At 42.4% G+C, this 22,787-nt stretch overlaps 1 protein-coding gene across 7 annotated transcripts in view; it reads right to left on the bottom strand.

Annotated features, from left to right (window-relative positions):
- Window positions 1-22,787, bottom strand: part of DIS3L2 (DIS3 like 3'-5' exoribonuclease 2) — a 267,821-nt gene that overhangs the window by 104,096 nt on the left and 140,938 nt on the right. For all 7 annotated transcript variants that reach the window (XM_039488736.1, XM_039488735.1, XM_039488731.1 and 4 more), the window contains 2 exons: window positions 20,646-20,725; window positions 899-1,011 (listed from right to left, as the gene is read on the bottom strand). In XM_039488736.1, the coding sequence (XP_039344670.1) occupies window positions 899-1,011; window positions 20,646-20,725 (193 nt within the window). The remainder of the gene's footprint in view (window positions 1-898; window positions 1,012-20,645; window positions 20,726-22,787) is intronic.

Raw genomic sequence — 22,787 nt, 5'->3', positions numbered from 1 at the left:
CCATCAAATAATTTAAAATCAGCAAATATGCATTACTACATTTTACCTCAGAAATGTAGCATTTGTTTCTTAAGTTGCTTTGATTGATGCCTGTTGAATTTCAATTACATTTTACTGCATGATGAAATCATGTATTCCTGTTTTATGCAACGCTGTCTTTGGATGTACTGAGATTTTGTACAACTTAGTTATCCATGTGTTGGATTTGCTTGTTTCTTGTAGGTTTACTATAATAATGGCTTGAGTTTCATAGAATCATATGACTGGAAGGGACCTCGAGAGGTCGTCTAGTCCAGTGCCCTGCACTCATGGCAGGACTAAGTATTATCTAGACCATCCCCGGCAGGTGTTTGTCCAACCTGCTCGGCAAAATCTGTAGTGATGGAGATTCCACAACCTCCCTAGGCAATTTATTCCAGTGCTTAACCACTCCGACAGTTAGGAATTTTTTCCTAATGTCCAACGTAAACCGCCCTTGCTGCAATTTAAGCCCATTGCTTCTTGTCCTGTCCTCAGAAGTTAAGAACAACAATTTTCTCCCTCCTCCTTGTAAAACCCTTCTATGTGCTTGAAAACTGTTATCATGTCCCCTCTCAGTCTTCTCTTTTCCAGACTAAACAAACCCAATTTTTTCAATCTTCCCTCCTAGGTCATGTTTTCTAGACCTTTAATCCTTTTTGTTGCTCTTCTCTGGACTTTCTCCAATTTGTCCACATCCTTCCTGAAATGTGGCACCCAGAACTGGACCCAATACTCCAGCTGAGGCCTAATCAGCACGGAGTAAAGCGGAAGAATTACTTCTCGTAAGTTTGTTTCATTGCTTCTGATAATGATCCTTTATAGTGAATTTAAGGTAAAAGGGAGACAGGTCTCAGAAGGAGGAGATAGCTCTTCTTACCTTTTGCACTAGATACACACTAGTTGCCCTTCCACTGGCCACTTGATCCAGCGCTGTTCCTTCCAGAACAAAGTAACTCACATCTGCGATATGAACACCCACTTCAAGGTTTCCTGAAATTGCATCGGGAAATCAGTATAGTATTAAGGGGAAGTAATTGCATCCAAAAGTTACCTTTCAAGAATAATTTCTAGTTTTACAATCACTAGACCTTCTGCCAGGTCATTTTTGGCAGAGCAGTTATTCAAGAGTTATGAGTTCTGTGAGTTAGCACAGAGCCATCGATAATGAGACAGCAAGGAAAATGTACACGAAAATGACAACACGCAACGTTCACAAGTATTTTGCCCCTTTGGACAGGTCTTCACATTTCCAGATATAGATTCTTTTGACTGATTATTCTATTTAGCAACTGACACGGTAAACTCTACTCTCTCTCTCTCTCCCGTCTGATTGCTGAACGCCGCCGAAACCAGCCAGTAATTGTTGCCCCTAAGACTGGGGCTGATAAAAGCATTATATTCTACGATGCAGCCTCTGATCACCCTCATCTAAAGTTGAAGTATGCACTGCAGAGACTATAATTTGGGGGCCACAGAGTTTTGTCTGGGACTAAGAATTCTTTTTTTATCTAGGTACCAATATGGCCCTGTTACTGCAAGTGAATATGCACTTAGTAAGAAGTGTGTGACCATGTCTTTCAAATCTGGACCTTGTTACAATGATCCAGGCCTTTGTTACCTTGATATCAGGACACTGCAAAGCAATTTACATGGGCTGCACCTGAAAATCATCTAGAAATGTACGGCAGTACAGAATGCAGTTGCAGGCTTATTATGCAGTACTTCAAGCAGGAAGAACATGACACTGTCGGCTCTGAGATCTGCACAAATTTCCATTTCATTTCCGGGTGGAGCATAAATTGCAGCTTATGACCCATGAAGCCCTAATGGGCTTAGACACTGGACACCTGAAAGCCCAGCTCTCCTCTTGCATGATACTGTTGCAGTTACAATTAAAGGAGGTATTAGCAGACCCTTGGTTTAAAGCCAGGGGGGCTGCTCACAAGGTGTTTACCACGAAACAGGCGTCCTTAGCTTGGGAAGTAATTTAATCCCATGGTCCAACAGAGCCTGGTTTGTTGATCTTCAAGGAACACAACAAGTGTTGTCTGTTTTTTCATGAAGAGCTGGGCTAACAGATTTACAGTGATTAGCTGGAGAATATTTTTAATTCCATTGATCTCTCAATTGTTAATAGGCTTTTTTGTTTGTTTTTAAACAGGGTTCACCCTGGATAATGACTCTGTTTCTATTACAGATATTTATCCATATATATAAATATATAATATACACTAACTCTGTACTAGTAAAAAACCCAGTACAGGGCAGCTTTGTAAGCAGGTGTAAAAATAAAGCCTGAATCTACAGCATTATTGTTTTCACCTAATTTCTGTATTTTAAGTGTAATTTGATCATAAATACATACAATCACTAAGCACTGCAATGTATCTGACTGCACACCCTTCTGATGATGCTAGAGCAGAGGTGGGCAAACATTTTGGCCTGAGGGCTGCATCGGGTTTCTGAAATTATATGGAGGGCGGGTTAGAGGAGGCTGGGCGTCCCCAAACATCCAGGTGTGGCCCAGCCCCCACCCCCTATCCCCATCCCTGCTTCTCGCCCCCTGACGGCCCGCTTCTCTGGGACTCCTGCCCCATCCAACCCCCCCTGTTCCCTGATGGGTCCCCCCCAGAACCCCTGCCCCATCTACTCCCCCCCCCCGCTCCCTGTCCCCTGACCGCCCCCGGAACCACCCACCCCTGACTGCCCCCCGCCACCCCATCCAACCCCTCCTCTCATTCCTGACTGCCCCCCCACCCGGACCCCTGCCTGATCCAACCACCCCTTCACCCTGACTACCCCCGGAACCCCTGCCCAACTGCCCCTGATGCCCCATCCCACCCCCTCCTTCCTGACTGCCCCCATTCAACACCCCCCCGTTCCCCGCCCTCTAACCGCCCAGACCCCTATCCACACTCCCGCACTCCCCTGCCCGGTATCCAGCCCCACCTGCTGCTTGCCCCCTTACCACGCTGCCTGAGCACCAGTGGCTGGCGGCTGGCTGGAGCCAGCCACGCCACCGTGCGGCACAGAGCACCGGGTCAGGCCGCGGCCCTGCAGCTGTGCTGCCCGGCCGCCCAGAGCATTTGTGCCGGCAGCATGGCGCGCTGAGGCTGTGGGGGAGGGGGCACGGCCCGGGGGCCATGGTTTGCACACCTCTGTGCTAAAGTTTAATATGCTGGGAACTGACAGTTATACATAAGCATCTATGAAGGCAGCTGAAAAGTACAGGAAAGAGAGAATGCTGGAATTAACTTTGTCCATCTAACCTGTATTCCATTAAAGTGGCTGCAGAGAGTAAATACAATGGGCCGCAGTGGGAGAGTGTAATAATCCCGTCCCACACTGAGGGACAAATTCCATAAGTCATTAGAAAGCTTGGGAGAAACTTCTGTAGATTAAAGATCAAATGGTGCAGCTCACAAAGCTGCCTACAGCTGTGTTGTGATATTATCAGATGCCCTGGAAGCTGCTCTACATGGATCAAGAGCCCAAGCCTGAAACTACTTAGACAGTAAGTCTACGACTAAGAGTTTTACCAACAGTTTTAATATTACAAGCATTTGAAGCCAACACTTTCAGAAGGTAAAAAAAATACTGATTTCTTTTGAAGCCAATATTGTAATGTATTGACCCTACTGGCAAATATTGACCAAAGGAAAAGGAGAAGGGGTCATTACATCATGACTTTAACGACACCTTAATTCAATATGCGCACCGTTACATATGTGAACTTTTTTGTCCTTAGCAGAAAAATCGACAAACCAAGAGAGATCTCATTACATGAGATAATAAAACATGAAGGTAGCCAATAAAAACACATTGAACAGAATTAAATTTCACTCAGGATTCCCACCAGAGGTTCTAAAAGCAGGGGTCAATGTGAACCCTCTGCGTTTGAACTTTTAATGGAAACCCTAAGTAAATATTTTGTTACATATATTGATATAATGTGCACTGGCAGCTCTCAGGTCTGTGTTGCTAAAAGTATGACTCACTCATTCCCCTCCTCCAGCGCCCCTCCTCCCTCCCCAAAAAAAATCTAGTCCAAGAGAACTTTAAGATACAGTATAGAGATTTCTGTAATCAGCCAATATGACTTCTCTTAAGCCCCTGCTTTTACTATGTCCTAGACAAAATACCATACTAGTCTGTTCAGCAAACGCTGCACAGGAATAACTACCAATCACTTTCTTCTGGTTTATTTGCTAGGAAAATGAAAGATCTTTGTGGACAGAATAATGTGGTTTCCCAGAATTCCCCTCCGGATTTGTGGGTATTGTTTTCTTTTGTCGAACTGATTTTTGTTTCAATGTCCCAAAAGGAAAGGTTGTAATGTGGACATTATTTCTTAAGGACAAAAGAGTGTGCAATCTGCAGAAAAGGGAGAAGTGTTAGCAGGGCCGGCTCCAGACCCCAGCGCGCTAAGCGCGTGCTTGGGGCGGCATGCCGCAGGAGGGCGGTAGGCGGCTCCGATGGACCTCCCGCAGGCATGCCTGCGGAGGGTCCCCTGGTCCCGCGGCACGTGGTCCACCGGAGCCGCGGGACCGGTGACCGCCAGAGCGCCCCCCGTGGCGTGCCGCCCTGCTTGGGGCGGCGCAATTCTTAGAGCCGCCCCTGAGTGTTAGACCAGCACATTCAAGTTATAAAAAAGGACAAATGTTGAGGTCAGAAAAATACATGTCAGCACTGAGAACAGAGGCCTCTGGGAAAAGTAAGGATAAGAACAGTGCAGGCCACTTACGGCCCGTTGCATTCTACAAGGAAGCCCACATCCACTGGATGAGGACGTACAATTTCAGAGTCAATGGAGGCGGCATGTCTCAGGATACAATGCTCCATCCTGACTGAGTTTCTCGAGCAGCCTGTCTTCCCAAAGAAGCTTTACAAACCATACAGACTTGCTTCACCACTGAAATGCAGCTACCTTTAAAGATACAATGCAACCACAGCAGTGCACAGCAACACAGACTTGTGTTCAAGCCATAGAAACCTTCAACAGAAGTTTAAGATCGGATGTAAAGAAGAATACTGCACCCAGTGATAAACGTATAGGAATTTAGTCAGGCAGATTATTCAGCTTGGAATCTAAGCAAGAGCTGAAAGCTAACACCTACTTCAGTGAAAAGTGCCATGGGATCTTTGATGGCCAAGAGTAGTCAGGACCTCATGGTTTTATCTCATCTAAAACTAACCAGCTTTAACAGAGATAAAACTAGATTCTTCACTCCCATTCTGACAATGCCATCTCTAGTTATGCTGCATGCAGATGAGAAGTTTAGCATTAGGGCTGGACAAAACTAGGTTACTAGATGCTATGGATTAGGGAATATAGACTATACCATGTATGTTGGAGGGAGAAAGAGGAACTGCTTGAAACCGAACAACTGCATTGCAAGACCCACCAACAAAGAGGAGTTTTCATCCAGAGCTCTACAAAGCAGAAACAGATCAAATGACTTTCTTTCACCCAGCAAAGCTTCCTTCAGGCTAACACATTTTTCAAGATTAACAGTAGCTGTGGTCATCACACTGATTACATGCAATCGTAGAAATGCTGCAACTGAAAAACAATCCTGTTTCTCACCTTGCAGAAAGACAGCAAAGCTTTTCCAGCGACACAATTCACTGCTAGTTTAACAACAATTTAGCGGCTGGATAAGACACAACTAATGGATTTATGCCATCTCCAAGTTCCTGCAATACAATGTGTGATCTCATACTGAAGTTTAACAAATGACAGAGCTAACAATGATGCTTCACGAGGCTCCAGTTGGTTTTTAGAGAGGGCTCACTCTTTGATTTGAAAATCTGATTTGTTTGAGCCCACTCCCAGATGTCGTATGGATGCAAAGCTGATCAGATGCTGAAATCAAATGTGAACATTTACGCGTGTCACCTCGCAGGAGAGGTAAGAGCGAGCTCTTGTTTTTGACTTCTTCGCTGATGATCTCACTTTCTTGAACAAAAACAGTCTGGAGAACTTTTTTTCCTTCATTATTGAAAAAAGGATTAAAGAGGGGAGGAGGGGAGAGAAGAGAAAAGGCTCTTTCAATCTGCAAGTGCTCAGCAAGAATTGCCAACACAGCTATGTGTGTCAAGTGTTTATTCTAGGACTTTGAAAGCTGAAGTTTCTATTTATGGGAACGGCAAGTAAGACAACACCCTGGTAGTATATTCATATTCAGAGAAGACGACCAAGCAAGTTAACATTGCACAGGTTTTTGGCATGCACTGTATAGGAAAAAGCAAACATTTCGTGGCCACGAAGCTCAAAACACAACATGAAGATAAGGTGGCAGATGACAATTCCTTAGAATTTGTACACTTCCTCCCGGTTTCTACCCTACCTCCACCACCAGGAGAAAAGAGGACTTAAACACTTCTGCTACTGTTCATCTGAAAACGTAATACAAGAGTATGGCTGAAACAAAGACAAATGACTAATTGATGTTTGCTTACTATTAGCACTACAGAAGCGTAGGGGCCCCAAGCAAGAATTTGGGTCTCACTGTGGTAGGTGCTGCACAGAGACGTAAAAGACAGTCCCTGCCACAGGGAGCTCCCATTCTAGAACGAGGACAAGATGCAACAGGTGGATGAAACAAATAGAGGTAGTAGGGCTGGGAGGACTTGGTATCAGTAAAAATAGTACCCATTTGGTTACATGGCATCAGGTGGATGGCACTTAGGGTATGTCTACCCAGCCCCTGGGAGGGTGTATCCAAGTGCAAGCAGACAGACGCACGCTAGCTCTGCTCAAGGTAGCACACTAAGAATAGCGGTGTGACCGCAGAGGCATGGGGGGGACGGCTCGGGCAAGCTGCTTGAGTATATACCTGGGGGTTGGGCTGAATTGTAATTGGGTGCCCAGCACAAGCCGCCATCCAGGCCACCTGTGGCCATACTGCTAATTTTAGCGTGCTAGCACGTCTCCCGCTAGCCATGCTAGGAAGCTAGACATACCCTCTGAGCTCACTGAGTCGTGGGGAAATGACTGGAACTTGTTACTACTAACCTTCTCTAGCACCATGGCATTCATGGTGCTTTAATATACACTATTACATGACGTTGCTGCCTCAGGGAATCCTCACACAATGGATGCAACAAAAGGCATTAGGTCTGGTGACATATTTACCTATTTTAGGCAGCAGCAAGACCATCACAGTAGCATATGGTCACCAAAGAAGAGCAAACAAGGATTACACTCGTACCTCCAAGTTTCATATACTAAAGTGCCTGGCTTGGAAGATATGGTGGAAGAAAAGTAGTTGTAAAAAACTGCCCACCAAAAAGTAAGTTATTTAGACTGCTCTGAAGCGCAAAGACAAAAAGAACAGCTTTTATTTGTCAGCTGAGGTCACTTTTCTAGCCCAGAATGCAAAGCTATTGTTCAAACAAAAGATGTGTTTTATTTCATTTATTTTAAAATCATGAGGGGAAAATACTTAAATCTTACTTGCATGCCCTGTGGCCATTTTGGTTTCTGAAACCACATTGCAACTGGGCATGAATCTATTGCCTTGTTTACCAAGAAACTCTAAACCTTTTAATGGCACATGATGCTGGTCCAGCCCTGTGAAGTTCAGCTACACATATTTTCAGTCATTAATATTTTTCCTCTCTACTAAACCCTCCTGTTATCAGCTCCTTTGACATAAAACTTGGAAGAAAAACTTTTGGCAATAAAAACAGTCCCATGTTTTGGGTTAGTGGATGAGTAAGTGTGAAGCTAAGTTAGCATTTTCACACAATCGTCATCATGAAAGTTACTTTCTAAAAGATCTCCTGTATCTTCACTTCTGGAACCCACAGGGCTGGGGGGTAGAGAGTTTAAGTATGCAATGTCTGCTAAAGTGAACACTCTGAAAAGAGGCAAGAACTGGCTATGCATATATAGTGTGCAACACTACATGGGAAAGATACAGATGAGGTGCCATGTGCCACCAAGCTTCTCAGCAGGTGTCAGCTTCAGAGGAGGTTCCATTCCAAACCTCTCTACTGTAGATCAGAACTAGAAAGGCTCCCCAGCACCTGCCATGACAGGTACAACTCTCCTGCTTCCCACCCCATAAAGAGGCCTCTCCTTTCAGTAACAGCCTTTCTGAGGTCTTCAAGGCACTTGAGTTTCTCTCAACAATTCTACAAGATCACTAATTATTCATTATTTGTACTACAGTAGCATCAAGAGGCCTCAGCTGAGACAGAATCCCAAATCTGCTAAGCACTGTACCTACCTATAGTGAAAGAAAGCAATATTTCCAACCTCAAGCATTCAAAAATCATGAATCAAACCCCCAAAATCATGAGATTTACTTAAAAATAAAAGATTTTTACAAATTTTAGGTTATTTTTGTTTTCTGGCATCATAGCCTTCAGGATTCACATTTTCAAACTGTTCTCTGCATCTATGGGGGCTAGAAACTTACCTCACTTAGTCACACAAATCCAGGAACTGGGGCTTTAAACAAATATTGCCAGATGCGCAATACAATCATGAGCCAGCAAGAAGCAGGTAGGTCTCTGCCCCAAAGAGCTTACAAATCTAAATAGACAAGACAAACAAAGGATGGGTAGGGAACCAACAAAGAAAGACGTGTAATCTTAAAATGTTGTTTTCTCCCACTTTGAAAGTCTTTGTACTTCCCGGTTTTCTGAAAATATGTGAGAACATATCAGGACAGCCAATGACATGAGCGATGCATGCAACGATGCATTCAAGAATCTCTTCTGAGAACCAGGAAGTTCCAAGAGGATTGCACAGAAAGGGAGAAAAATAAGCTATAAATTAAAAAAAATTTAATATCACTAGTGTGATTAGTGAGGGCACCGAACACCAATCTGTGAATACTGTAACTCCTGCTTGCTTTGTAGCTCGCTCTTGCAGTGCTGTTTTACTCTGAAAAATGCCTGTGTGAAAACAGCCCCTCATAATTCAACAGAGTTGGTACTTGTGTGTACTGTGTTCATTCACACTCATCTATGTTCACTTCAGTGATGAAAAGGATTTTTTCATACCCCTTTTTACTCTGGTTACTTCAATATTGCTAGAAGAATGAGAGCTGTATTCCCTTCCTCCTTGTGCATCCACAGCATTGTTGACTAATGGTTGATTTACACACAGTTTGTGTATCGCATTAACTATAGCGGTTTAGAAACCGATCAAGTTGAAGCAGTAACAGTTCCTTAGTGTGGATACAGCTGTACCGGTATAAAGGCGTTTGTAACAGCATAGCAACAAAAAGCATGTGTGGTCACACAAATCCAGCATGTAGTTCTGCAGCACGGCCCCACCTCTCTTCTATTTACCTCTGACATCATTTGCATGACAACAGTACTTGCATTTTAGAGTCCTTCTGCTCTACCCCTGAGGTCATTGAGCCCTCTGACATCAAGCAAGCACTGCGGAAGTGACTGCAGTTTTACAAACAGGATTAGGATTGGCTCCGGGTAGGGGAAAAAACAGAAGTAGATGTTCTCATGACGTGGCCTTAGCGATAAAGAACAAGTGAAGACGAAAAGCAGAAACATGAGATTGGAGCTAAACTGCTTCTAAGTGGAATATTTTCCAGAATTTCCATGGATGTATCACCAGTTCTTCAAATAGTTTTAGAATTATGAGGAGGAGACCAACTCCATCTATTAGTAAATTAAATGCTGTAAGCGGGTCTGTCATAGACCCACATACGGCCTTTGTCCACAGCAGCTAATAAATTAAGCATCCAGTGTTCTAAAACCATTCCATAATAGGGTTTAAGAGCTACCTTTTATACTGCAAAACTAAATTTGTAGTACACCTTCATAACAAGGCTTCTCCTGGCACTTTACAAACAATGCATTAGAGAGCCCTGGTTTTATATGCCAAAATCCTAAGCCAAATCATTTAAGTTTAGATTTAAATACTAAGGGCAGACTTGACATTTAAAATCTCTGCTAAGAACAAATTCCACAACACTTCCCAGCTCTGAAGGGCAAGTTCTGAGAGGCAAGTGGAAAGCTCTCAATGAGCACCAGTCATGAGAGTGTGCGAGGTGCAATTCTTTACCAGGAAAGCAGTGTACACCTTTGAAGCCACTGGGGATGTCCTCTGAACTTTCAGCTCCTGTGACAAGTCTTGCTGATGAATTTTGAACCAGCTTCCTGTGATACCATGTCACATTCCTGAGACAGGCAAGCACAGCATTTCAGGAGCCTATTTCTGTGGTCACTAGGGCATTGGTTGCTTCTAGGGCATTGGTTACCTATTGTCATAAACCAGTTTATGACAATAGGTACTGCTGCTCTCAAGATGGTAACATTTTCACAAGCACCTAAGTGGGTTAGGAAGCCTAAGCCCCACTGACCTTGCACATGAGACTTAGATTCCTAAGAGCCTATGCCAAGTTTCACGCAATAGCAGTAGACCTGTGGGTGACTCAGGCTCTGGATATCCCCAGTGAAGACCACAGAACCATGTCTCCCATTGGGATGGCAGACATAAGCAGGGAGACCCAACCATCCAAATCCTGTATGCACATAACCATTTATACTCTAGCAGACAGTATTCAAACAGAGAGCGCGGCCTGCTTGTTGGCTTCATGCTTTTATAAAAGGTTACCAACTGAATTCCAACTAGAAAGTGTCAATATAAATTAGAACAGAATTGGCAAGAAGTTGCCCGGCTGGTGATCTTGATCATTCAGGTGAGGCACGTAAGAACTCCGTTGTGTAAGAGTTCCTATTGGAAAATTAAGTTTGATATTTTCACAGAGGGGAAACGCCCTTGGGAGGAACATACCAAATATTTACAAGGACAGAACTTAGTACTGTATGTATGAAGTAAATGTTTAATTGCAGGCTAGGGGGCAAAGCAGAGAAGTATCCCAGAGATCAAGTGCCCCACATAAGAAGCTGAGCTTTATTTATATCACTGAGCAAGAAGTAAAAGGGAAACATGAAAGCAAGACACAAGTTTATTTGTGCTGAGCATCAGGATGAACGAGAGAACTGCACAATTGGTCAGGCAGGCACACCACGATGGTGGGAAAAGACAGCATCTTATTTCTTTGAAGCATCGAATCCTGATCGACCGTGGAGGCAGGATATCAGACTAGCTGACCCTGTCTTTGGTCTTCTCTGGCAACACCTGTGTACACACTGCAAGCAGAAAGATGGACAAGGCCCGGGTGGAAATTGCTGCGGGCGAAGGAAAGCACTCTCCCATTTCTGTGATGTCACCTGTTTAGATAGGAACCTCTTTGAGGCAGGGTCCTGTTTTCCCACCTAGGGTGACCAGATGTTCCAATTCTATAGGGACAGTCCCGATATTCGGGGCTTTTTCTTATATAGGTGCCTGTTACTCTCCACCCCGTCCCAATTTTTCATACTTGCTATCTGGTCAACCTATTCCCACCATGTGTGCAAAACTGCCTAGCAACTTTTGGATATTGCATAAACAGCAAGTTCTCTTAAGTAGCACTATCAGTTAGACTGGCTTTTTATTCAAAAGATCAATGGACAGAAAAAAAAAATAGTGCACAAAGGACTAGAAATAGGGAAAAAACACTGTTGGTTTCTCTGTTGAACACAGAATCAACCAGGCATGGAGCACCAGAGATAGAAGGTCTGGGCGAATATTTCTGACTTGGGCCCAAAGTGAATCTTTGTTCCAGATCTTTTTCCCAACAAATGGCAGCTGGAGACACACTCAGATAAACCTCCCATTAAGACAAGTTGTTAAGCAGGTCAGTGAGGCAGTGATTGTGCTTCTGTGAAAACACATTTGCATCTCAGAAGGAGCTCCTTGCTAGTAGCTGAAAGTTGCCACAGGAAACAGATTGGTTGTAACAAGACTTTTCTTAACAGCAAGGCTCACAGCCAATGTGGTGAAGGGAAAAGGGACAAATTTCTGGCATTCAGACCACAAACTGTTTTACTGCTATCAGAGTAGTATCAAGAAGCTTATTTTATCAGGAAATTCGCATTCACTGACTATAGAGAGATGGGAAGTGGCACCCAACAGCCTTCAAGATAAATGACAATCATTTTGGGTGTAAGAGGTCGCCCTGTTCCTGAAATGAAGGTCTGAAGGGAGGAGGGACCAAGGTTTCTTTTCTACTAGGTGGGTCCCTTTTGTGATGTCTACACTGAACACAGTCACGTTGCCCAGGCGGCATGCGCCTTGGCCTTCAAACAGAGCTTGCGATTCAGTAACAGCCAAACATGGAGAAGGTGTTTCCTTCAAGCAGCCTTGACATTTCAGCTTCTTTTAGGATAGGCGGGAGCCATTGCGCTTTCCCTGTATTTCTTCTTCTGCCCTTCGTATCTTCCTGTCATCCAACTTTATATTTATACCCTTCCTAAAAGCTTCCTTCTGAACTAGTGTTTACACTTTCCAAGTAATGACCAAGAGGTACTGTACTGAATTATACTGTAAGGGGATTTTTCCCCCTCCACTATAACTGAAATCTTAAAGTCCTAAGAGTTGGCAAATTAAAAACTAAATCAAATCTCCAGCTAACTGGGTATTTGCGATGAATATTTTTTATGACAGAATCTTTGGTATTTGGACAGAACGAACAGAATTCAGGAGTGAGATTAATTGTATGGGAGTTTATTTTCAGCTCCATTCGTACTCTTATGTTTACTCTTTAGATGGGGTCTTCAGAGTCCGATCTACTCACTGACAAAGCCCAGTTTCCACTAGATTTTCCTGTGCACTGCCTATGGGTTGAAGTTTTTCTCCATGGACACTTCAGGCATCTGACCTTCAAGGCCCTTTGCAAAGAATGGAAATCCCAGGTAGGATGTCTCCAAAAGGTAGTATATGAAAAGTACTCCGAAGCCCTTTATCCAATTACCAGACTCCTGAACTGCACTGACTTCAACACTTGTTTTTTGGTGTTTTCCTGAGGATTTAATTTTTTACCTCATGCCCATAAATGGATAATAAGATCCACTGGTACATGTACCCTTAAATCTTTGGGAACTGTAGAAGGCCCTGAATTTATTAAGTTATGTACCCAGGTCCGAGTTGTAACTTTGATTGGAGAGCTCATTCTCATGGCAAGAACAAACCAAATGACCATTATTAAATGTCTATGCTGCTGCTTGCATAACCAAATTCAAGTATTGTGTGCATGCCAGCTAATTCAAATTGCCCATATTTGAATTTTAAGCTTTCTGGAATAGAAGCAGAGTCCTTTTTAAAATAGCCAAGGCACCATTCAAAGTTGTCATGCAATTTATATCTACAGAAGGATTTCATGTAGTGAATTGTGCACATATTCAAAAATTTAAGCTTTCATTTAATCTTCATGAAAACTTGCTTTTAAATAAATGCAAGAAATAAGATTATAGTTAGAGTCTAACAACTGCTACCCCAAAACAGGTCACGGTTCCATTCTCTATTAGCTTCCATTCCGGTACAAAACTATCCAGGTACAGCAGAACCTCAGAGTTACAAACATCAGAGTTACAAACTGACCGGTCAACCACACACCTCATTTGGAACCAGAAGTACAAAATCAGGCAGCAGCAGAAACTGGAGGGGGCCGAGGGGAAGCCTGTGTTAAACGTAAACTGCTAAAACAATAAAGGGGAAGTTTAAAAAAGACTTGACAAGGTAAGGAAACTGTTTCTGTGTCTGTTTCATTTAAATTAAGATAGTTAAAAGCTGCTTTTTTCTTCTGCATAGTAAAGTTTCAAAGTTGTAGTAAGTCAATGTTCAGTTGTAAACTTCTGAAAGAACCACCATCACGTTTTGTTCAGAGTTACAAACGTTTCAGCATTACATACAACCTCTATTCCTGAGGTGTTCATAACTTTGAGGTTCTACTGTATTGGGAACAGTACATTTTCTCTTGAACCACCATTTATTTGAGGCCAGGTTGCAATACCCTTATTCATACTAAACAGTACCTTACATGATTTGAAGGGTGACACGATCTAGCTCTCCATGATCCCATTCCACTCTAGCCTTGAAAAATTAAAGGTGATGCCTGCTAACGTAGGAACAACCAACATTTTCATTTAAAACAACAAAAGTGTAAGATACACTATGAGTAGTGCAATCTATCTAGTATTACATGGGAACACATACAGTAGCCATCTGTGTTTGAGACAGACCGGAATATACACTGCATATTGCAAAGAATTTGTAACCACAAGCACTTGATGGAAACCCAGGGAAATGTACCTGTTTCTAATCATTGTAACATGTCTCTTTCACTTTCCCAGTGAAATAACATAGTTCAGTTCCCAAACAAGAAACCACTGGGTTAATCAACTGGTAACATTGAGTTGTGTTAACTAATCACATCAGATACCCTAGGAAAAACTGCTTGCCTGTTCCCCAGAATCCCACTGATTACGTCTTTTTTTTTTTTCATTCATATTTGACTTCTGCAAAAACCTTTTCCTACGTAAGTTGCAATTTATGGTCCTTTTGCATTAGACTCACATACTGATGTGTGGTTTCCATCATTTTCTCTCCAATCAACATCAGGTATCTGTTTCTCTTAAACACCTTTCCCCAAAGGAAGAAAGAAAGTGCCACACTTAAAGAATATAACTTTTGTTCCAACACCATTCAGTATTATAGTGTTTATTCTAAGCACATTACTCTAAGAAGGTTGCTGCATGGATTGCTGCTGGATCCAAATGGAGTAGTTGAAAGCTCTATTATTGTATTGCCAGCTCAGGGATGATTTAAGCAAAACCTACCAAGTAGCTAGGAGGGACAAAGCTGGATAAAAGGGTGACCAGAGTATTATTATTTATGTCTTATAATGCAGTACAGAAGTGCCAAGACACTTTACAAAATGAAAACTAAGCTCCTGCCCCAAAGAGTTTGCAGTGCAGGTTGCAGGCAAAACAACAAGGACTGAAAGACAAGATGAACGTCTGGCCACTTCAGATGTTAGCGAACACGTACTGAGGGTTACAAGGGGTTTTAAATGATTTATTCAACCCATAAGTCACTACAGTTGATAAGGAAGAATGGCATTCCAGGAATAGAGGAGAAGATAAAAGACATCACAGAAGTGGGGATGAGGAATGGGTCATCCAAAAAAGCAGCATGAAGGGAGGCAAAAGAAGACAGGAGAAGGGAGACTAAGGGTATGTCTTCACTACCGGCCGAATCGGCGGGCAGCGATCAATCCAGCAGGGATCGATTTATCATGTCTAGTCTAGACGTGATAAATCGATCCCCGAGCACTCTCCCGTCAACTCCTGTACTCCAACTCGGCGAGAGGCGCGGGCAGAGTTGACAGGGGAGTGGCAGCAGTTGACTCACCGCAGTGAAGTTAGTCACGTAGCTGAAGTTGCGTAACTTAGATCAATCTCCCCCCACAGTGTAGATCAAGCCTAAGAAGATATGGAGGGCAGTGAAGGCAAGTACAAGTGACACCAGCTTGACTGGAGAGGCCATTGTGAGCCAGGGAAGGGGGGTTATGGAGGGGTAAGTATGGCTGCAATTACACGTGCGAGTCTGGCAGGGACTAGATGGGAGGCTTTGGTGTCAGGAAGGCTAAAGAGGAGGAAGTCAAGGGATGAGATGACAGACCTGGGAAAGAGTTTAGCAGAGAGGATGGAAAGGGACGGACAGACTTTGGAAAGTTTACAACGATAAAACCCAGGAGATCTGGTGAATGTGTCTGTGTGGGACGCCCTGCTCCAAAATACAGCCCACCAATGTCATGGGGAGAAGACCAAGAGGGAACCATGGTGATAACAGGTTGAGATACATTCTGCTCTGATTCAACCTTAAGTTAAGGAATTTTTCTCTCAGTAATAAAAGCAACTAGATTTTGTAAAATAACATGGGGCTGAGGGGAGGGGAAAAAGTTCCACTGGACCTGAGGTGATTTTCAATCACCGTGTAAAACAACGTGGGTAATGTGATTTAGTGGATTCTAGTAGGGATGTTACACAGCAACTCTGTAAACATGGTTAACGATATCACTTCAAAATTGGAGTCACAAAATGCACATAGAGAACAGACAACCCACTAGCAGCGTACCCTAAAATATACTGATACTCTTCAGCTAATTATTTCCTACCACAGTCTGAGCAGGAAATTGTTTGCCTTTAAATTTGTCAAATATCAACTCCGTTTCCTCTAGCAAGTAGCCAACAAACATGTACAATTGACCCAACTGTGATACGTTATTGGAAATCTGCCAGATAATGTCTACAAATAATTCCCACAAACAGCACGGTGAATATTTGAAATTTGAGCAGTTTTACTGGACATACTAGTCACATGGTATGCTTCTGTTCCATGACTGGATGAGACTCATTCTTGGGTTCGCTTTTCTGGTGAAAATTTTCATGATTGTAAGTTCAAAGTTTGCTTTCCATGAACATTCTGCAATATTTGCTTGAACTTAATTGTTCTGATACACATTGCTGGCTGCCAGTAATCTCATTCACTAGACTATGTGCAGAAAGCATCAAAGAGACTACAAAGAAAATGAATTTGTTTAAGAACTCAGTTATTCACTGAATGTTTTCTACATCATTCACAGAGCTCTAACTGCAATTCAGATTTGTCTCCTACTCTGTAAATGTTGCTGACCATCTAAACGAAGTACAGTATGGAAATAAAATTATTTGTGTAACAGCTTTAGAACTATTGGGGCAGATTGTTTTAAAAATAGACATATATCGAAGTGAACAGTATGTTTACCTCAATGTTTCTTGGTATCATTAATGAGGAGCATGACAGTTAATCAAAGGCAGCTTCCAAGATAAGATGGTTCCAAAATTGAACTAGTGCATTTCCTGACATACATCCTAGCAAAGCTCCCAACTGCTGCCTAATTTTGCCAAGAGATTCTGCAGCAAATATGTATTTACAAAAAACTACCGCATCTATCTCCTCATTCATTCCTTGTCTCCTCTCCTGAGGGCATCTCCCATTGTAATGGATCTGTGGGCTCTCCTGCAGAAATAGATGAATCATATATATGAATTACTGGGTGAGCATAGTACACAGAAGTCTCCCTCCAATGACAGGAACTAGTGAAGTCGGCAGGTTTCAGTTGTGAAACTTACAAGCCTCTGTCTCTCTTTGTAGGTTGCATAAGGTCCTTCAGGCCAGGAAGCTTTCATGGCTCTGAATAAATTAACACAAAATGTTCAAGGGGAGAGAAGGCTTCTAGCCTTAGAAAGCACCAATAACTAAAGCCTTGGCAAGTGTTTTTTTTTTCTTTATTATTTATGATGGGTGATGCAGACCACCAGAGAGGTTTTCTGAATTGGGTACTGCGTTCAATAGTGATTTTTAGAGCTCTTCTGAGATCAAGAATGTGCCAGGTGTGTTTTTAAATTTTTTCACATATGGACAAAAAAAGATGAAAAAAATAATAATTTCTTATCACTGGGTTTATTTTTGGAACAAAGGCTGCGTTAACTCTTAGCAAAACTTTGCCCTCATGCGAGAGGCAGTTCTGCTGTTCCCAGATAAGACTTGCACAACTGAAAAAGATACTTGCCCAAGTAATTGCAACCAGGATGACATCCCTTAAAGAAAGAAATTCTCAAGGCACTCCTGACAAGGAATCAAAGGGGTGCTTCATCTGGGCACTCTGTACAAGAGTTCGCTCCCAAAGTGGAGCTCTCATTGACGTACAGTTGAAAAGCGAGGCAGCTCTTAGAAAGCTTCTGTCTGGATCAGAGGACAATCTGGCTCCTGCTTGCTGCCTCTGGTGAGCTGGCAATAGCTACCACTTGGATTTTAGAGTCTGATTTAGGCTCATATTAAGACTTTACTGTGAGACCTTCAGTAACAATAAGTGTGTGTGTGTGTGTGTGTGTGTGTGTGTGTGTGTGTGTGTGTGTGTGTGTGTGTGTGTGTGTGTATATACATATATGTTGTTTGCCTTTGCCTTGACTGCAAATACCCATGATAATGATTTAGCACTAGGCCTTACCTATAGACTGGGTCCTCGAAGATGCCACCTGTGGAATACAGGTGTGTTATGAACACATCCAAATCCCCTAATTGAATAGGTACCTCTCAAATATCACGTAGCTAGATTTAATTTCTCTGGGCTTGTGTGCAGAATTTTGGTCCTTGAGAGTGGATTCCTCTTGCACAGGAGGCAGCACTGAGCAGTGGTGGCCACCTGAATTGAATACAAGAACTGGGACCTTCTTGGACAATATGAGGCCACTTGCCTCGTTTCTGATTTTTTAAAAATATTACTGTACTGGAGAACATTGTGAACCGAAAGACACAATCATGCTTTTGGCCAAGGAAGACAGAGCATGATTGAAGCTGTGACCTATTGTTCTCTTCATCTGGAGTAAGATATCAGTAATTTCACTGAATTCTGGATGCAAATAGGTCCAGTGATGGCTAGGGGACCCACCCCCCTACTCTACTCATAGACCTTGGGCTGTAAACACCACTCTCCTGGTCCCATCCGTTTCATGCTTAGCCAGCTGCAGTGCCCCAGCCCAGCCCAGCCCAGCCTTGCCGCACTGGAAGCAGAGCTATCTAAATAAAATTGGTTCCAAGACTCCATTAGTGACCGTCCTCAGTATGACCCATTGTAGTCTCCCCTTTAACCAGTTCTGTATCCATCCTCAATAGTGGGGCCACTCCCAGCTTGACGTGACTGACGGGTCATGTATCTGTCTCCAAGGAACAGCAAGCAGGTACAAGACCCATTGGAATGGATCTGTGGACTTTTGCTGGGAAGAAGAAATTCCAGTCTAGGTAGATATTCACCTTAAATGCCTTCTCCTGAACGTTTTATGGATGAGGGAAATATGCAGACATAAACCAGGAGCTATTACATGGAATGGCTCAATGGTGCAGTTGCTTTTAAAATCCTTACAAATCTGATCAATACAAGCTCAATGCAAAAGTGCCCAGAGTTTCACATTTTAGTTCTGAATGCGCTGAAATCTGCAGTTTCACTATAAATTTACAGATGGTTCAAAAGGCAACAATGCAATAGCATTAACAGAAGAGAATCCAGACTGATTCTTGCCTGCATATTTATACCTGCCTCTGGAAATTTCCATTACATGCGTCTGACGAAGTGGGTATTCACCCACAAAAGCTTATGCTCCAAAACATCTGTTTTTCTTAAAGGTGCCACAGGACTCTCTGTTGCTTTTTACAGATCCAGACTAACACGGCTACCCCTCTGATAGAAGAGAGTCTGGACTTTTTGAAGACTATTTAAAAAAATCTGCTTGTGTTTTGTGAAGACTGGTAGTAAGACAATATTGTTATTTAACTTTGCTTCAGAACTGCTAGCATACAATATAATTCGAAATAATTTTACTGGCCTGCATTTCCTTTCATCTGTGATCTTGTATCTCTGTTTTATTGCCCTGTTATACTATACTGTACCTGGATCTGAATGACATGAGAATTTATGGGCTGTGTTACTCAAAAACTAAAAACCTTTGTGGGAGACACATCTACCAACAACTTTTTTTGGAATCATGTCTCTAACCTTCCTCATTACTGTGAATCATCACAGTATAATCACATCAGCTGATCTCAAAGAAACAATATATAGACTTTATTATCTGCATTAGCATGAATGTGATCATCATGCCATATTTCTAAATCAAATGCACTATGGAAGCTTTTCTGAATTAAATAGAGCTCTCTCAAATCCATCCACTACTTGTTTAGCAGTGCAGGTATTCAAATGGGAAGCTCTAAAAGTCAAATCTTCAGGATTTGGCACATGGCATGTTTTGTCCTGCAGGTTTACTGTACATAGAACCTCAGAGTTACGAACACCTCGGGAATGGAGGTTGTACATAACTCTGAAACGTTTGTAACTCTGAACGAGACATGATGGCTATTCTTTCAAATGTTTACACCTGAACAGTGACTTAATACAGCTATCAAACTTTACTGTGAGGAAGAAAAATGCTGCTTTCCCTTTATTTTTTTTAGAAGTTTACGTTTAACATAGTACTGTACTGTATTTACTTTTCTTTTCTTTTTTCTTCCCATCTCTGCTGGTGCCTGATTGTGTACTTCTGGTTCCAAATGAAGCGTGTGGTTGACTGGTCAGTTAGTAACTCTGGTGTTTGCAACCCTGAGGTTCTATTGTATAATAGTTTCAAGTCGAGACTAGGCAAAACAGAAAACTTAAAAGGCAAATAGCAAGCGCGAAATACAAGTTCAAGAGGTACAAACTGCTCATGCAAGTATTACGAGTTTTCCCGCAATAAATACCAAGAGGGAATTTCAGCCAACAAGGACCTTCAGAAAGGTATCATGTTCTTTTATCCAGGTACAGCGTATCCCAGATCATGCAGTTCCACTAAAACTTAAAACCCAAATGAGGTCTGTTAGCCCAGTAGATATAACTCCCACAAAGACTGAAGAAGACAGATACAACTCAGATGAAGTTACAACTCTTATTATGACAGTCATGCTGGTTCCGCATATATTGATGCCAAGAGTTAAGAATACAGTTTAAAGAGTTCTGCTTTAAGAGGTTTCAGAAAGACGGCAATTAAAAGAAGAAAATAAAACTTGTTTAATACTCTACTCACATTTAAGAAGAACAGGTTTGCATGGAAAATTAAACATGAATGTGTGTGCCAAATGCTAAAAATAAACACTGGGAGAGTATTTTGTAAGACACATGTCATACCATCAGGAAGTTGTTTGCAGGACAAGGCATCATCAAGGTCCCTGGCAGTTGATGGATCAATGGTGAAGATGCATTCTTTCCTATCAACGAAAAAAGTGAATTTAACATCTGTTTTTGTTTTGCACCCAGACACACAGCCCAACAGAAAAGCCCAGCCAACAGTGAAGTTTTCAGAAACAAGGCCATTGAAACATATCACATCTTCCAATCTATCTGCTTCCCCAACCTGCAGAGATCCACCGTCCCCTCAGAAGCAACCTTCTGACATGAAAAAGGCATTTGGAACAATGGAACAATTAGAGGATGCTGACTTGTGTGACATTTTTTCCCCCCTTGGAACTGTTTGTTTTACACCTTTCTCATCTAATTATCAGTTTTCCTCCACAAAAGTAAACAATCCATCCCATAAAGTTCCGCTGACTTCCACTGGGGTGCAAAGTCCTTCCTGCCCCAACTCCTTTTTGACAAAGTAGGAAACAAAAAATATGATAGTTTTATATATTTATTTAACGACATTTACAAATAACGAACTTTGGCATCGTGATTTGATACTCGAGTAAGTCATCTGAAGACAGGGAGAACAATGGAGCAGGAGACCTTCCAAGTATCTGGCAGGGACTGAAGAGAGTTAGGGTACGTGAATGGAGGAGCTTGCAACACTTGAACATATCCAGCCTTTCAAAATTGACTAGCCCTGACACACATCTGCTCATGCACTCTACTCTGCATGAATAATAATAATAAAGAAATGGTATTTAATTCTCCTGGGGCAAGTAGAATTTTGCAGGTTTTCCTTACTTGTTTGTTAACAGAAAGTACAGAGCCAGTGGGAATAAAAATGAATGATTCGATGGCCATAATGGAATTATGAATGAAAGGCTGATGGAAACAGACTAGTCTCCACATAAAATCCTGGAGCTTTCAGGAGCCCACTGGCAAAGTTGTATGTTGCCTGTAGGAAATACAAATCTGCAGGAATATTCCAAACACAGCATATGTAAGTGCTTTGAATTCTCAGTATGCTGTGAACCTGTATTTCTCTAAGTACTGCACTGGAGTTGAGTAAAAGGAGATTGTCACCAGCTAGTAAAATTAAATTGAACATGAATAACCTTCATCTCTCTTGTCTTAAACAGTTGTGAATAAAGCCAGATGCCACGTCCTCTCTAATACCATGGACAAAGTTAGAGCAAAATGGAGTCTGCAAAATGTTTACAACCCAAGTTGAAGGATCACAGAGTGAAATCAAGTGACACTGTTTGTTCGGCCTCAGTTCAGTCCTTAGTGAGCAGACACTGTACGGTAAAGTGGTTTATGCAGTCATGCATGTTATAGCGAGACTATTGTGCATCTCTAGGAAAAAACGGCTTTGAAAGAGATTTGAATCAGCGTGAACATCAGAGGATGTTAGAGACGGAAGTAGATGCTAGGTCAGCTAACTAGAATTAGCTAATCCATTTTTTAGCACTCGGAGGCCTCAGTTAAAACTGGAGACCAACTGAGGTAGGTGTCATGCAGACACATTAGAAGGTGCAGTCCCCCTGCCTCAAAGAACTTACAACGAATACATATAATCTGTATAATATCGTATGTCGATAGACAAAGTCATATATCAATAGTAGTGGAATTATAAAAATACCAGAAATGGGAAATAAATCTAGGTAGGCAGCAGGTTTGTTCCAAGAGAGATAAGACAGAACACAGCGTTTGACTTCAAGAACCATTACATATTAAAGAGCAGTTTGGCAGAATACACTAGCGAGCTGTAAGCTGAAGCCCAGGGCTTGAGTGCCCAACAAATGAATCATTTTAAATTCCTACGTCAGGGGCCCCCTTCAGTGGGGGCTGAACAAACTACAGCAAACTTCCTGTAATGCACGTGGATTGTGGCGGGGATCCAACTGCAGACAGTTCTGGGGCGTGCGGTGGTGGAATTGGAGTGGGGTGGGTGCTATAGCACTTTTTTCTTTCCAGTATAATCTTAAGAATGAGTGCAAACCCCACAAAACACATGCTGACGAAGTGAGGCTGCTGAGGGATAGAGACCTGAGTCTCATAGCTATCTCCTTTTTGGCCAATTTCTCTCTTCAAATCAGTACGTCTCAGTTCACTGATGCTACAGGAGATGCAGAGCTGAGAAGC

Source organism: Mauremys reevesii, linkage group 9 (genome assembly GCF_016161935.1).
Source record: "Mauremys reevesii isolate NIE-2019 linkage group 9, ASM1616193v1, whole genome shotgun sequence".
Taxonomy (NCBI): Eukaryota; Metazoa; Chordata; order Testudines; family Geoemydidae; genus Mauremys; species Mauremys reevesii.
The sequence above is the reverse complement of the archived record's forward strand: the minus strand, read 5'-3'. Positions and strand labels throughout refer to the sequence as shown.